We start from the raw sequence: 16779 nt of genomic DNA on the forward strand, positions 1-16779 counted from the left end.
TGGGAAACTGGTGAAAAGGACAAGAAGGAAAGAAGAAAAAATAAAAAGAACAAAATGAAACAGAAAACAATGTTCTCTCTATCTCCGTGTCTCTTGAGGGGAGAGGGAGAGAGAGAGAGAGAGAGAGAGAGAGAGAGAGAGAGAGAGAGAGAGATCTAACTAAAAGAAAAGACACTAAAAGCAAAGAGAAAAAAAATTATCTGTGATGTCAAGCCTATGGTTATCTTCGGGACTTTACAGTTTTGTGGCTGTGTCTATTTCATGATATGACTCTACCCTCAGTGGTAGACAAGGAATGCAGCCAAAGCCCAAATCCATCCTGAGTAATCACTGGCCAGCCGGCAGTAGGATGAGCCTAGGTTGCCAGTTCTGGGATGTTCAAATCCATAGAAATTCAGGCTGAGTCTGGTTTTTGGTTATGGGAATGGGGCCTCAGTCATTTAACTTATAATAGTTGGGTGTCTCCTGCTGGTCTGGCCATGTCTGCCTGACCATGGACATCTGTGGCTGTCCCTCACCCTGACCCTCTGTGTTTTTAACACTGAGAGCTCTTAAGATGAAGCCATTTCATGGCTGCTCTGAGTCCTAGGATCAGTTGGCCTTTCTGCATAATGGTGTCTGACCAATCACTCTCTCCAAGGGTTAGGGCAAACACTTGGTCTGGAGTCATTCACTAGCTGTTATAGAACATAGCATCCACCATTCCATTTCACTGATGTGTTTCTTCCTGAAAGCTTCTGGAGTCACTCACTTTTCACTGTGTCTCTGTAGATTTAATCTTCCTTTCTCACCAGCTATATGCCAGGAACCAGGGAGAAAGTGAAGGTTGTCCCTTCTTCTTTCTCCATTGTAGTCTATCTCCTTAGTTTCTCATAGGCTTCAATTTTTCCTTCAGATCCTTCCTGAGTTCTGGGAATCCACATACCTCCTTTTCTTCACCAAGTTTTTATTTTCCAATATCTGCATTGTGAATCTTGGAGAGGCTGATTTGTTGCTACTTACTGCTCTACCATCTTCTCAAAAGTCCAGTTCTTTATGTATTCTAGATATTAATCCTCTGTCCAAGGAATAGCTGGCAAGATTTTTTCCCTTTTTGTAATTTTCTCCTCACTGTTAGTTGTTTCCTGTGCTGTGCAGAAGCTTTTAAATTGATATTATCCCACTTATTTGTTCTTGTTGTTATTTCTGGTGAAGTTGGGGTCCTGTTCAGAAAGTCTTTTCTTATGCCTATGTCTTCAAGAGTTTTACTAGCAAGTTAAGTGTTGTTGCTTTAATAGTTAGGTCTTTGATCCATTTTCTTTTATTACATGGTGACAGATACGAGTCTAGAGACAATCCTGTGCAAATGTATCACCAGTTTTCACAGTACCATTTGATAAAGAGGCTGTCTTTTCTCCAGTATGTTTTTGGCCCCTTTGTCAATGATCAGATTGCTGAATTTCCTGGGGTTGTTTCTGCTTCCTATATTCTCTTCCACTGATCCATATGTCTGTTTTTGTGTAGTATCATAATGTACTTATTACTGTTTTGTTTTGTTTTGTTTTGTTTTGTTTTGTTTTGTTTTGTTTGGCTGGCTCAAGACTCCTTAAGGGCAGGTCTGGTAAGGCATGAGGATCTAGGGATCAAACCACACAGTCCTGAGCCTCACTGCTATGCTTGAGCAGGCACTTAAACAACTGAGCTAATGGGCAGGACCCCATGTATTTATTACTGTTACCCAGGATTCCTTTAGCTATTCTAGGACTCGTCTGTTTCCCTATGAATTTCAGAATTCTTTTTTCTAATTCTGTGAGGACTGATGTTGGTATTTTGATTGAGACTGCATTAAATTTATGTACTAGTTTTTATAACATAGCAATTTTTACAATATTCATTCTACTTATCCAGGAACTGGAAATATCTTTCCATTTTCTTTTTTTTTCTTTTTTTTCTTTTTTTTCACAATAGAACCTGAAATTTTATTTAATATTTAATAATATTCAAACAAACATTTTTTTACAGTTTCAACAAATAATACACTGCATATATTCTTCTTAGTGGTTAATTGCTGTACAAGATGTGGACTTGTGATCCTATTTACAAACACCATTAGAACAAATCATTCTATTCATTAAGAGAATGCAACTATATATCTATCCTAACCACTTTGAATACACAGATACAAAATGGACATTCATCGGTATACCCCATTTTTTCTAAATTCCGTTATTGAATATTATAGGTGTGTAAACTCTCTTTCCATTTTCTAATATACTCTTGATATCATTTTTCAAAGTACTGAGTTTTTATTATAGAGATCTTGCACTCCTTTGTTAGATTAATTCCAAAATTCTTAATTTTTCTTGAAGCTATTGATAATGGTATTATTTTCCTAATTACTTTTTCTGTGGGCTCATTATTGGGGTCCAGGAATGCTATTAACTTCTTTTGCATGTGATTTTATATCCTGAATATGTGTATACAGTAAATCCCCAACTTATGAAAGAGGCCCATTCTGGGAGAATGTTCAAAAGTCAGATTCATTCATATGTTTGACAAAGTGAATCTTACAGACCTCTGACAAAAATATACAATATATATATTGCTTTGTGCTTATGGAAGTTCCCTCAATATCACTACTACTTTCTCTGTTGCTTCTGGACACCCAGGACCCTGAGTGAGGACTATACTACTCTAGAACACTGTTGTACTGTACAGTGAGCACACAGCAGCAAAACTGTAACAATGCCCAGAAAATATGTGTGGTACTTCTATGATTTGTTCACATTTGTGAATGTTCATATCAGGTTTGTTTGTATCTATGAAAGTTTGCAGCTCAAATGTTTGTAAGTTATGAACTTACTGTATGTCTTTTAACAGTGCCTAGAATCCTGTAAGCATGTAAGAATTTGGTATGTAAGTGCTACATGTTTTTCTATCTTTGTGCTTATTTACAATTTATAACAGTTATATTTGTATTAGGAGATGGGTGCATTAATGTAACATATCATGATTATTTTCTGTCATTTTACTCCCAAATATATGTATTCCACATCATTATCACCAGATTTACTAATTTACATGTGATCAATTTGAATTAGTTTATGTGTGCCTTTTAATCTGGTATTAATTCTTTATGTCAATTTTACTTTCTCTTTCCCTTAGGTGGGACATTTTGGATGAAGAACTCAGAAGAAAGAATTTTTGGGAAAACTGCATTTCATAGGGAAATTGAGAGTGGTGATACAAGGAACAGCTCATTGTATTCCATTTTAGAAGAACTGAGCCAAAATGCTGAGCAGATCAAAAGATATCAGGAACAACAGGACAGCTCTCTGAGTCACACTGCTTTTGTTAATAAGAAGATATTGAATATAGAGTGGAATTATGACACTGCAGACATTCATAAACGTGTTCATCCAAGCCTAAATCTTATTTCTTCACAGAAAAGACCCCATATATATGAATCATTTGGAAAGGATTTTAAACGTAATTTAGACTTAAATATTCATAATGAAAACAATGTAACAAAGACTTTTGATGAAAGTATTGGCCATGGTCAAATTTTTGCCCAAAGTACTCCTTATACTGCCCATGAAAATGTGTACAAGGAAGCAAACTTTTGTGAAAGCGATCAATGTGGAGAAGTCCTCAGCTTCAAACATGAACTTGGTCAAAATCTGAAATTCCCTGTCAGGGAAAAAGCAAACACATGTGCTGAATTTGGGAAGACCTTCACTCAAAAACACCCCTTTGTACCTCCAAGAGTTCACACTGTAGAAAAACCTCATGAGCTTAACAAATGTGTAAATGTCTTTACCCAGAAACCACTACTCAGTATATATCTAAGAGTTCATAGAGAGGAAAAACTATATGTATGTACTAAATGTGGGAAGGCCTTCACTGATAATTCAGAATTATTGACTCATGAGAAAACTCATACTAGAGAGAAACCATATAAATGCAGTGAATGTGGAAAATCATTTTTCCAGCTGTCCTCTCTACTTAGGCATCAAACAACTCATAGCAGAGAAAAACTTTATGAATGCAGTGAATGTGGGAAAGGCTTCTCCCTGAACTCAGCTCTCAATATACATCAAAAAATCCATACTGGAGAGAGACATCACAAATGCAGTGAGTGTGGGAAAGCCTTTACCCAGAAGTCAACACTCAGGATGCATCAGCGTATTCACACAGGAGAGAGATCCTATATATGTACTGAATGTGGGCAGGCCTTCATCCAAAAGGCACACTTGATTGCCCATCAAAGAATTCATACTGGAGAGAAGCCTTATGAGTGTAGTGACTGTGGGAAATCTTTTCCTTCTAAGTCCCAACTCCAGATGCATAAGAGAATTCACACAGGGGAGAAACCCTATATATGCACTGAATGTGGGAAGGCCTTCACTAATAGGTCAAATCTCAATACGCACCAGAAATCTCATACTGGAGAGAAGTCTTATATCTGTGCTGAATGTGGGAAGGCCTTCACTGACAGGTCAAATTTCAATAAACACCAGACCATTCATACAGGAGAGAAACCCTATGCCTGTACAGATTGTGGGAGGGCCTTCATCCAGAAGTCAGAGTTAATTACACATCAGAGAATGCATACTACAGAGAAGCCTTATAAATGCCCTGACTGTGATAAATCCTTCTCCAAAAAACCACATCTGAAAGTACATCAGAGAATTCACACAGGAGAAAAGCCATATATATGTGCAGAGTGTGGGAAGGCCTTCACTGACAGGTCAAACTTCAATAAACACCAAACCATTCATACTGGAGACAAACCCTATAAATGCAGTGACTGTGGGAAGGGCTTCACCCAGAAATCAGTTCTTAGTATGCATCGAAATATTCATACATGAAGTAACACTTTCTTAGAAATGAAAGAGTTTTATCACAAAAGTCAGTCTAAGTATGTATTGTAAAATACATCCAAGGCAGATACTAAATGAATACACTGTATGAGGAAAAGCAATAACAAGGCTGTATTATCTGAGATGAGAGAAATTATTCAGAAAAAAAACCCTCTTAGAATGCATTGAAGAAGACAGAATTTCTATAACGTACAATCTTACAAAATGTAGTAGAACTCATGTGGAAAAACTATCCTTTTGATGCCATTGAGAAAGTCCTTTCTATATGAAGTATAGTAAGGTAAATTGTTACTCATTTTTTTATAGGAAGGAGGGTACAAAATTATGTGACAGTGTTTACTGTATTATAGTAAATATTTCAAAGTAAGAACAAAATGAAAGGTTAGATAAGAAAATATATTTGATGTATACCCCTACTGTCAGTTCTATAGGGTGCCTGTGGCAGAATACATTGCATAGCAGAAGTAATTAAATTGAAATTTTTTCTTCAAATCTAGAATAATTGGGTCCATCAAATATGTCTATTGCATGTTTCTATTGAGTGAGTCTGTGAGTTAAGTCATTTTAGTTTTGTATGTGCACACGTCTGCAGAAATGATTTTACATGGATACATAAATATAACTGTATCATTCACACTGTTATCTGTGACATAGTATTTCTGTCTTTCATTGTAGTACAAAGCAAAAGGCCACAGGTTCCTCCCATACTTTTATGCATGCCCCTTTGCAATGTTCCTTTGCTGTTATGAAGAAGTAGCTCCCTTTCTCTACACTTTGGCTTTAAACTTGACCATGTCATTCATTTTGGCCAATGGATATTAGCAAAGAGATTTAAGAAGAGTCTTGAGAAGTGTGACAGTCTGTCTTGAGACACCCTTTCTTGCTGCTCTTTGGAATCCTGAGGCCTCTGTGTAATGAAACTCATACTTCCCTGCTGGGGGAAGAGAACAGGATATAGAACAGAGGCAAGCCATCCCACCAAGGCTCCAGAGACCCCCCGCAAGTAGACTGCCAACTATCAGACATTGGAGTGAGGCCTTCCTAGACCTTCAGCCCTAGCAAATCCAGTTTAGCCCATAATAGTCATTCCAGATATCCCAACCAATGTGCAAAATTATGGTATAAATCACTGTTTTAAGCAGTGTGTTTTGGGGGTAGTTTGTCACATACAAATGCTAAGTAATACTTAAAAGTATATATGTGTGGAATGTATTACACCCAAGCATAATGTGGCATTGGCTTTGGGCCTGGGAAGCAGGTGGAGACTAGAAAAACAGTGAGGAAAACTGTTAGCAAAGGCTGGAAAAGACGGCAACCCACATCATTTAGTAGGAAAAAGTGGCAAAACAGTTGTCATGCTCTGTGGGAAGATAGAGAATGAGTCACATGAACTTGTGGATCTGACTAAGGAGACTTTCAACAGAATATGGAAAGTGTCAGTTTGCTTCTTTCAGCTCCATATACAGAAATGAACTAACTAACTGTTCTGCTGGCAAGCAGAATCAGAAGAGATACAAAGAAGCCAGGGCTGAGTTGGGAAATAACTGTTTCACATAGCTCTTCTCTCCAACCATCAAAATATACTCAAAGTAGAAAATGACTTCAGGGTAAATATCAAATCATGGATGTGTCTGTAAGACCTTTTATTGTGATGTGTGAGACATTGTATTGGTTCTTGGGAGAGTTGGCTAAACTAATGAGCATCTAAAAATCTTTGTGATATTATCCTACTGTACCTTGACCCACTGCTCTGAGAAAAGCTTATCTTAAAAGAAATTATTCATTGTGGCATTTGGGGCATGAAGTTGGTCTAACCAGATTCATAGGAAACCAATAAGGTTTTACCAATAAAACTACCTCCAGATTGAACTGAAAGTGTCTGAAATAGTTAAAAATGAAAAAAGGACTCTGGGCTTCCCTTCCTAACTTTTACAAAAGGATACAAGCAGAAAAAGTTATTCAGCTGCAAGAATGGACGGTCTCTTATGAGAAAATACATCTCAGAGGGAAGACCCAAGGACGATATATTAAATGGATTGGGGAGCCATCCCCAGGGACACCTGTGAGATAATCAAGAAGCACTATCTGCCCTTGCAGCAAGGGGTCCTACTAGCATCTGCTCTGTGGGATTTCAAAACTGTTATAAAAAGGTGACTGACAAGTGTCTCTTGCCTCTCTTTTTGAAAAAAATATCTATCTCAGTTATTTTATCTATATATCCGTATAGATGTACGGGAGATGGTGTCATAGCTTGGCATTTAGCTCATAGGTTTCTGGATCAGGAAACTGAAAAACTATGGCCAAAGAACCTCAGTCACATCTGAACCTGGTGCAAAGACCAAAACCCTAGATTTGAGCCTGATGCCATCATTTTGGATGAAATATTTGGAGATCCTGGAATGGAACTAAACATACATTGCATGGAGGGGTAATGTGAATAATTTGTAACCAGAAGATAGACTGTGTTAGAAAAATGCTACAGAATTCTCTATGTATGTGGCTTTCATCCTTTGTCTTTGTATTTCATTTGGAATAATTTCTGTTGGTTTATCTTCAAGTGCACTGATCTCCACTCCCACCCTAGCTGTTTCAGAACTACTGACCCATTGATGGCATTTTCATCTCAGTTGTTTTCTCATTTACTTTTAGTATTTCCATTTGATTCTTAACTATGTGTGTTTTTCTGTTGAATTCCCCATCTGTTCATGCATGTTGTTTCTGTTTTCTGCTATTTCATTTGTCTTAGTTTGGACTGCTCTAAAAAAGCACCATACAGTAGGTGGCTTATAAACAATACAAATGTGTTTCTCATAGTTCTGGATACTGGAAGTCTGAGGTCATGGTGATAGTATGATTTGGGTTCTGCGGAGGACCCACTTCTGGGATGCAGGCTGCCAACTTGTCATTGTATCCTCCCTTGAGAGAAAGACATAGAAAGCCCTCTGAAGTCGCTCTTATAAGGAAACTTGATGAGAAAATTTTCTGAGAAATTTATGAGAAAATCCTTATGACATAAGTACTTCACAAAGACCCTACCTCCTAATGCCATCACGTTATAGACTACATTTCAGCCTACAAAATTTGAGGCAAAACAAACATCTAGTCTGTAATACATTTTACATATTAATCATAGTTATTTTAAGCTCCATGTATAATAGTTCCAGCAACTGGGCCACCAGCTGGGTCTTTGATTGCTTTATCTCTTGACAGTGGATTGCTTTCTATTGCTGTTTTACATCTAGTAATTTTTTTTTGCATCTAGTAATTTTTGACTGAATGCTGGACATTGTATGTAGGCTAGTATACATTGAGGTAAATAATATTTATTCCTGGAAATAAGCATGGCTGCTCTTCTGATAGACCACTGTCATGGCAGGATTGAGTCCATCTAGTCATCAATTGAACTGGCTTTCTGTTTTACTGATAGTATTGTGACTTCAGAGCACCATAGACTTCAAATTATTCTAATGTTACCTTATGTTTATACCAGACACTGGTGTCTCAGAGAATTTTCTCAATGATCCTGGACCATACTTGCCTTTAGGCCCTTCCTGTGTGCCTGCATTTCAGGGAAGGTCTCTTTCCATACTCTTGCTTCATCCTTAGCATTAGGTTGCTGTTCTTAATTGGTTCTTGCTGACCTATGGGGAGGAAGGGGCAAGAGTTACTTTATATTCCTGGGTCTTTAAGGCTGGGTTTTTCTCATTGATCCTACCCCTTATGGTCTGGGCCCAGGATAATTTCCTCTCATTTCATCATGGGTAGAATTTTTTTTCCTTTTCCCTTCCTCTCATCACATTGAATCTTCAACCTGTGTTCTAAGGGCAAGAGTTAGATGTACTGTCCCCCGTAGTTACGGATTTTGTTCTGCAGGATAGTACAGTCACATTGGGGCTTTGGATTATTTCTGTATCGGCAGCCTTTCTCTTCCAGGGCTATACCATGGACAGAGGCTTTCTCTAGTTTTTCACTCTCCTCCCAGTGTTTCCTTGTGAGCATCCAGCAGAGGTCTGTGGTGGGAAAAGCCTGAGAGTGTGTAGACCTTTATGTCTACAGTTCTCAAGGAATCTGTATCTTCACACTCTCTCACATTCCACTTTTAGAAACTCATAAAAAAAACTCTCGCTGAATTTTTACTGTTCCTATGGTGGCCTCCGTTGTCCTGCTGTGCCACAGGTAACCCAGTGATAACTGTCTGCCGTCTTCAAAGCATATATATATATATATATATATTTCTAAACCCCCCCCCAGAACCAGGGATTAAACTGAGGCCCTTGTACTTGCCAGGCAAGCCCTTATGCCCTTATTCTACTGAGCTATCTCCCTGGCCCCTCTTTTTTTATATATTTTGACCTAGTTTGTTCCTCTGTGATCTTAGCTTTTTGGTAGGTTCTTGAAAACTTATAGGTTTGTAGACTGTTTAGTTTTTTCTTATTGTATGGATGTGAATAATGTTCTTTTCAGATATGTACATCCTAATCAGAAGCCAAAAGAATAGATAGTCTCCTTTAGTCCCTGTGATCAGAATTAAATCCCTTTTTAATATGACTTTGCCATTCATCCATCAAAATATAAAGTCTGTTTCTGAAGCCCTTGGAACTGGGCATGGCCATCTCTTTGGCCAATAGGACATTAGCAAACTGAAACAAGCAAAGGTTTAAGAACTACATGCATGGTCTAGGAAGATAGCTCAGTGGCTTAAGTGCATGCCTGGCAAGCACAAGGTCCTGAGTTTGATCCCCAATACCAAAAAAAAGAACTACATATATATTGAGGTTTCCCTACTCTTGCTGCTTTTTGGAACCCTGGGCCCATGTGTAAAGAGGCCTGTACTAGACTGTTGGAAAATGAGATATCTCATTTTACAGTGATGGGGCAGACACAAACCATCCTAGATGAGGCACTCTAGAACAGACGGATTGACAAGTGACAGACACCCCAGCCATTCAACCATGGACAAGACAGCTGAGTAGCTGTCTGAATTCAGCATCCTCTGGGATTACCCTGAGTGACTGCTCCCTCCTAGTATTCATGCTTTTGTATAATCCCTTCCCCTTGAATTTGGACTGGATCTAGTGACGTGGTTCTGATGAACAGATACGAGACAAAGGTAATGGCGTATCACGGCCAAGATCAGGTTACAGAAAGACTGGCTTCTATTTTCAGTGTTGATTTCTTAAAGGGTTCATCCTAGGAACTAGGCTGTCATCTTATTAGCCATGTGGAAAACTCTTGAGTAAGCATAGGAGTATAGCCTCTCCTAGTGTAGCCTTCAAATGAGATCACAGCCAGATAGCTTGACTGAAACCTTGTAAGAGACCTGCAGCCAGAGTCACCCTTCTGAGCCATACCTGAATTCTGGACCCACAGAAACTGTGAGATGATAAGTGTTTATTTTTTAAACTGCTGAACTTTAGAGTCATTGTACAGTAACAGGTTTATAATACACTTGCCCAAACTAGGAAATCTCTGCCATACATCCTACCTGTCCCAGAAAACAGAATCATGGATTAAAATGTTTATTGATTCAAGTCATTAATTTTAGGTGGCTTACTACCCAGGAAAAGCTAATTTCCTCCTTTATTATTCTGCTCCAACAAATAACCAGTACTATTCAACTACTGTTCTATTTAACTACTATAAGCACAGATTAAAACATGCTTATAGTCATAGAGTTTTATAAAAGTTGATTTTCAAAAATAGCACCATATACATGTCTTGCTTTATTATTCAGCAATATCTGCTTTAATGTTTGTTTATATGTAGTAATTTTTCAGTCATTGACATATTAAAATGTATTCATTAACATTTTCACCTTTTTTGGTCAGTAGGAGCAAAAACATGTTACAAGTTAAGCTTTGCAGGAGAGTGAATACTTGAGTCCTACCTACTTGAGAAGCTGAGGCAGAAGGAACACTAGTCCAGGAGTATAAGACAGCATAGTAAGACCTTATCTCAAAAGTGTTAAAGAAATAGTGTGCATAATGGTTAGGCAGATAGGCCCATGCACCACCCTACTAGTGTTCTAATCCTGGTTCTACCAGGTACTACTGGTGTAACATTGGGCAGGTTAGTTACCACTCTGTCCTGAATTTTTATAGCTATAAAAAATGTTCACACTAGCACCTGTTTCACAGACTTGACTGAGAAGTGTATTCATTTCCCAGGACTGCTTTACAAGGTACCATACATTGGATGATTTAATCTACAGAATTTTTTTGACAGGGTCTTGCTATGCAATTTGGATTGGCCTTGAACTCACTAGGTAGTTCAGGCTGGCCTCAAACTCTGGGATTCTCCTGCCTTGGCCTCTAGAGTGCTAGGATTACAGGCATGTGCCACCATGCCCAGAAAGCTACAGAAATTTGTTGTCTCACAGTTCTGGAGGCTAAAAGTTCAAAATCAAGGTGTTGGGACTCTCAAGATGCTAGGGGAGGAACTATTTCATGCCCTTCTGGGTTCTGGTAGACTCAGGTGTTACTTGACTTGAAGATACATCACTCCAGTGACATGGCCATTTTCTCTGTGTCTTCACATCATGTTCCACTGTGTTTGTGTCTAATGTCCAGGTTTCCCCTTTTGCAAGGTATCCATTTATGGACACTCTAATAACTTCATTTTAACTTGGTGACTTCTGTAAAGATTCTTTCCAAGTAAGGTAACATTCTGAGGTCTTAAGGTTAAAATGTCCACATATCTTCTTTGGAGGCCATATTTCAACCCATGATGAGAAGTTCATGCATTTATCTGTGTAAAGCTCATAGCACTGTGTGAAGATAACTGCATAATGAAAACGAGATACATCGCACTTATGTCCTTGGGTCCTGCTGTGATCCTCTGTGTTGGAAATGAGGTGAGATTTGAGAGGTTATCTGTGACATGTCTCATCAAACTGTCTAAAGCAATGTAAGAAAAAGCAAGCCCAGGACTTGGAATTTGTGCTACCAGAACTTGAAGACTGTATCAAGAAGGATTCGTTTACAGAGGGCTCACTAAAGTGTATTCCCAAGGAGTGTTTCAATGGAAAACCTGTTCAAACTGAAGTTCTATTTATATGCAAATTGAAGACTATTTCTTACATTTGTGGCCAGGAAGTTATTGTTGACTTTAATGCATGTTATTTTGGTGATGTTAAAGAAAACAATTGAGCAAATCTAAAGGAATTTCTGAATTCAGATAATGTTACTTAGCCATAAATAAATTTTATGTTAGAAAAATATTAGGTCATGAGGCTAGATTGCTGTGTTGTTATCTGGTTTAAACTGAAAATTGAGAGTTGGTCAAGAATAGAAATTATGCCGGACATGGTGGTACATGCCTATAATCTCAGCACTCAGGAGGCTGAGGCAGGAGGATTGTGCTGAGTTTGAGGTCAGCCTGGGCTACATAATGAGTTCAAGACCAGCCTGAACTACATAAAGACACCCTGTCTCAAAAAAGAGTAGAAATTATATGAAATTTGGGAGGTCAGAGGGAAGGAACAACCTTCCCTCTAAAGTTCTTTGAGGGGCCGGGAAGATGGCTCAGTGAAATAAGCACTTCCCTGGCAAGCACAAGGGCCTGAGTTCAATCCCCGGTACAGGTACCGAGCAGGTTCCAAGTTTTCTTCACTCTCATTTACTCTATATCCAGCCTGTCTTTCCACCTAACAGCCCTGCTGATAAGCATTGTCCCCGGGGCTGACAGAGAGAAGGGCTTCTCACAGACTTGGTCAGCTCCCCCTCCACAGTCCCACTTTAACAGCTGGATATTCCTGGCTTCTCAAATTTTCTTGAAAGCTGTGATTTATCTACCAATGCCAATGACTTCTCGAATCTTTCATCACTTACTTTTATACCTTTATATCCCATTTCTCACTATAATTGTGCATGGTCTTATTAATATTTTAAAAACCCTTATTTCATAATATGCAATGATTATGCTTTCCTGATTTATACAGTTGTACTTTCTTTTCCTGAGATCTTGATACATATCCTAATGGTAATGTTGAGTGATGCCATTGAGAAATCTTAAACTTTCTCTTTTATGATTCAGTTTTATTATTGAAGTTAAGGATCTAATAGAAGCATATACCTTGGTTCTGATCTTTGTGAATTAATTTTACCTTAATTAAAGTCAATCATTCCAATCATTCATTTCAGGGAAGTTTTATTTTGCTTGACAGTTTTCAGATCCATTCCTTTTCTTCTTCAGAAACTACAGTTAAGATATATAAGATTTTTTGTCTTCTATGTTTCTTTTGTGTTGTTCTACATTCATTTCATATCATTTTTGTTTTGTGTGATGAAATTTAGCCTCCTATTAAGAGTCAATTTCCATGAAACTATCATGTTTATTCCTTAGCAACTCATTTGATCAGATTTGTTTATATTACAGCATAATAAAGATAGTGTCTCCCTCTCTGGATACATTTCCAAAGGAGACTTGGCTACATTCTTTCTTTCTTTCTTTTTCTTTCTTTTTTTTTTTTGAGGAACCGGGATTGAATTCAGGCTCTTGCGCTTGCCAGGCAAGCACTTATTCTACTGAGCCATCTCCCTGGCCCATGACTTGGTTACATTCTAAGGTAATAAGATAATGTCCCTATCTAAAGAGAAGGATGGGCAATGAAACAATGCTTTCCTTCACATTTTAATGAGTACATTTTCTTTTTTACTGGTATATGTCTATAATACATAATGCTTACTTTCATTGTAGGGAGTTGGTACATGTACATGACATTGCTTATTTTTTAAACCCCTTCCCTCTTCCCCCCTTCCCCTTCCTGTGTCCCTTGGGCCCCTTCATATATGTAATTTGCATGTATATAATTATGATTTTATATGTTTGTAGTATGTGATGATCATATATCTCCTATGTACTTGGTACATGATAAGTAGTGCATTTTTTTTTTTTTTTGCTATCTCCCTGGCCAGCACCTATTTAGTGACTATAGGACTATGGTGGGTTTTTTTTTTCTTACTGTATTTGGTTTGATTTCTCTTTTTTTGGCGGAACCGGGGATTGAACTCAGGCCCTTGAGCTTCCCAGGCAAGCACTTATTCTACTGAGCCATCTCCCCGGCCCCTAGTAGTGCATTTTAAATCATGTAAAAGTATTAAACTAGACATGGTAGTGCACACCTGTAATCCTAGGACTCAGAGCCTCAGGCAGTAGGATCCCTGTAAGTTTGAGGCCAGCCTGGGCTGCATAGTGAGTTCAAGACCAGCCTGAACTACAGTGAGACCCCGTTTCAAAAACAAAGTGTTAAAAGAACAATGTAGTACACATATGTTTAACTTTTGCCTTCATTTACCACTGCATATATAATTTTTTCCTGAAATAGTGACAGTTACAGACATTATAATATGCCATCAAATACTTGAGTATCCATCTCCTGAAAGTAAGGATCTTTTCCCACATAATCGAAATATCAAGGAGCCAGGGAGATAGCTCAGTAGAATAAGCACTTGCCTGGCAAGTGCAAGGGCCTGAGTTCAATCCCTGGTTCCACCAAGAAAAAGAAATGACATTGTCAATCTCATTCTCATATCCAATCCGTTTTCAGATTTCCCTTATTGTCCTCAAAATACATTCTACAAGTTTATTGTAGAATAATTTACATATGATAAATGGAACTTGTTTGAAAGTGCACAATTCGAGTTTTGACCTAACTGTACACCTTTCAATCCATCACAGTAAAAACAATGAACATACTTGTCACCCCCAGAAAGTTCCCTTATGCCTCTTAATCATCCAGCACTCCATCCCCACACTTTCTCCCATTCACACTCAACTACTAATTTTGCCATTGTAGATTGGTTTGCATTTATGGAATGGCACCATGGGCACCTTTTTGGCTTCTTTCTTTTTTTTTTTTTTTTTCAGAACCAGGGATCGAATGGCCCTTGTGCTTGCCAGGAAAGCACTTATTCCATTTGGCTTCTTTCATTTGGCATTATTTTGAAATCCATTTGTGTTGTTAGATATATTTATATTCATTACTTTTGTTGCTAAATGGTATTTCAGTGTATGGTTATACCAAAAGTTGTTATCATTTCATGTATTAATGGACATTTGTGTTTCTAATTTTTGACTATTACAAATAAAGCTGATAGGAACATTTGTATACAAGTCCTTGTGTGGCTATAGTTTTCATTTATCATTGGTAAATGCCTAGGAGTGAATGTGGTAGGATACTGCTGAACTGTCCAAAGTGAATGTACCATTTACATTTCCACCAGCAGTGTGTACATGGTCCAGTTACTTCCTGTCTTTCCTCTCACTGTACATGACTAATATTCTTAATTAGCCATTTTAGTAGTATAGTTGTATCTAACTAGTTTTAATAGTTCTATACTCCAGTAACTACAGTCGTTGAGCATCTTTTCAGGTGTTTGACCTCTATATATCATCTTAGTTGATATACTTTTTGGCATTTTTTTTTTGAAATGGTGTCTTACTATGTTGTCCAGGCTGGTTTTGAATTTGCAGGATGAGATGATCTTCCTGCCTCATCCTCCTAGTACCTAAGACCACAGGTGTGAACTATCATGCCCAGCAGTCTTCCCATTTTGGGGGGTAGGTTATCTTAAAAGCATATTTTTTAATGTATTTGATACAGGGTCTCACTATGTAGCTTGGACTTGTAGTGATCCTTCTCTTTTCAGCCTTCTCAGCACCAGGATTATAGGTGTGTACCACCATGCCCAGTATTGGTGGCCAGCTCAGTGTGCCAGGGAGTGGGGCTCGGGCCAGTGCAGCATGTGGTGCCAGGGATTGAACCCCAGTCCCTGCACTTGCCTAAGCAGGCACTTAGTCCACTGAGCTATCTCTCCAGCCCTAAAAGCATTCTTTATAAACCCTATATATAATTCCTTTGTTGGATATATTTTGTAAACATTTTCTCCCAGGTTTCCTTTTCATCTAAATAACAACAAAGTATTTTAATTTTAGTCAATCTGATTTATTCATTTATTTACTTTTTATTTATTTTTATGTGTTTGGTATAGGGTCTCACTACAAAGCTCAGACTAGTAATGATCCTCCTGTTTTCAGCCTCCCCAGCACTGGAATCACAGGAGTGCAGGCCAGTGCAGCATGTGGTGCTGGGGATCAAACCCCCATCCCTGCTCTTGCCTAAGCAGGCTCTTAGTCCGCTGAGCTATCTCACCAGCCTTAGTCTGATGTATTTTTATTGACAGATAATAACTATGAAATGCATCTTTATGGGGTACAGTGTGATGTTTTTGTACATTTGTTCATCATGCATTGATCAACTCAAGATACCTACATTTTTCATCATTGTAAACATTTTTTCATAATAACATTCAAAACCTCTTCTAGATTTTTTAAAAACTATGATACATTATTGTTAACTATAACTACCCTTGTGTTAAGAGAACACCAGAACTTACTCCTCTTGTCTGTGACTTTTACCCATCGTTACCAATCTCTCCCCATGTCCCTTCCTCCCGTATACTCCTCAACCTCTGTTAAACACTATTATGCTTGCTCCTTCTATAAATGCAGCTTTCTTTTAGATTCCACATATCATAGAAATCATGTGGCCTGGCTTATTTTTACCAAACATGATCTCCAGGTCAGTCATGCTATTGCAAATGACAAGATTTTGTCCCCTTTTATGATGTCATAGTATTCCACTGTGTGTGTGTGTGTCTGTGTGTGTTTAAAAATCCATTCATCTGGGATGGCCAAATAACTCAGTGGATTAAAGCACCTGCTTAATCAGACAAAGGGGCTGGGGGTTTCATCCCCAGGACTGCTGTGCCAGCCCCGCCCCCAGGACACACTGAAACAGCAATTGAGACTGGGTGTGGTGGCAAACACCTGTAATCCCAGTGCTTGGGAAGCTGTAAAACAGGAGGATCACTAGGAGTCCGGTCTATGTAGTGAGACCCTGAAGACCCTGTAGACC

At 38.3% G+C, this 16779-nt stretch overlaps 1 protein-coding gene and 1 pseudogene across 2 annotated transcripts in view; one reads left to right on the forward strand and one right to left on the reverse strand.

The window, feature by feature from the left end:
• The window catches only part of LOC105742485, a 6938-nt pseudogene extending 5972 nt beyond the window's left edge, over positions 1 to 966 (reverse strand).
• Znf81 (zinc finger protein 81) overlaps positions 1 to 9068 on the forward strand; it is a 220562-nt gene extending 211494 nt beyond the window's left edge. For both annotated transcript variants that reach the window (XM_004633567.2, XM_023717826.1), the window contains exon 5: positions 3145 to 9068. In XM_004633567.2, coding sequence (XP_004633624.1) covers positions 3145 to 4850 — 1706 coding nt within the window. In that variant the 3' untranslated portion in view covers positions 4851 to 9068. The remainder of the gene's footprint in view (positions 1 to 3144) is intronic.
• Positions 9069 to 16779: the final 7711 nt, after the last annotated feature.

The sequence above is a fragment of the Octodon degus genome, unplaced genomic scaffold (genome assembly GCF_000260255.1).
Source record: "Octodon degus isolate 3935 unplaced genomic scaffold, OctDeg1.0 scaffold00055, whole genome shotgun sequence".
Taxonomy (NCBI): Eukaryota; Metazoa; Chordata; class Mammalia; order Rodentia; family Octodontidae; genus Octodon; species Octodon degus.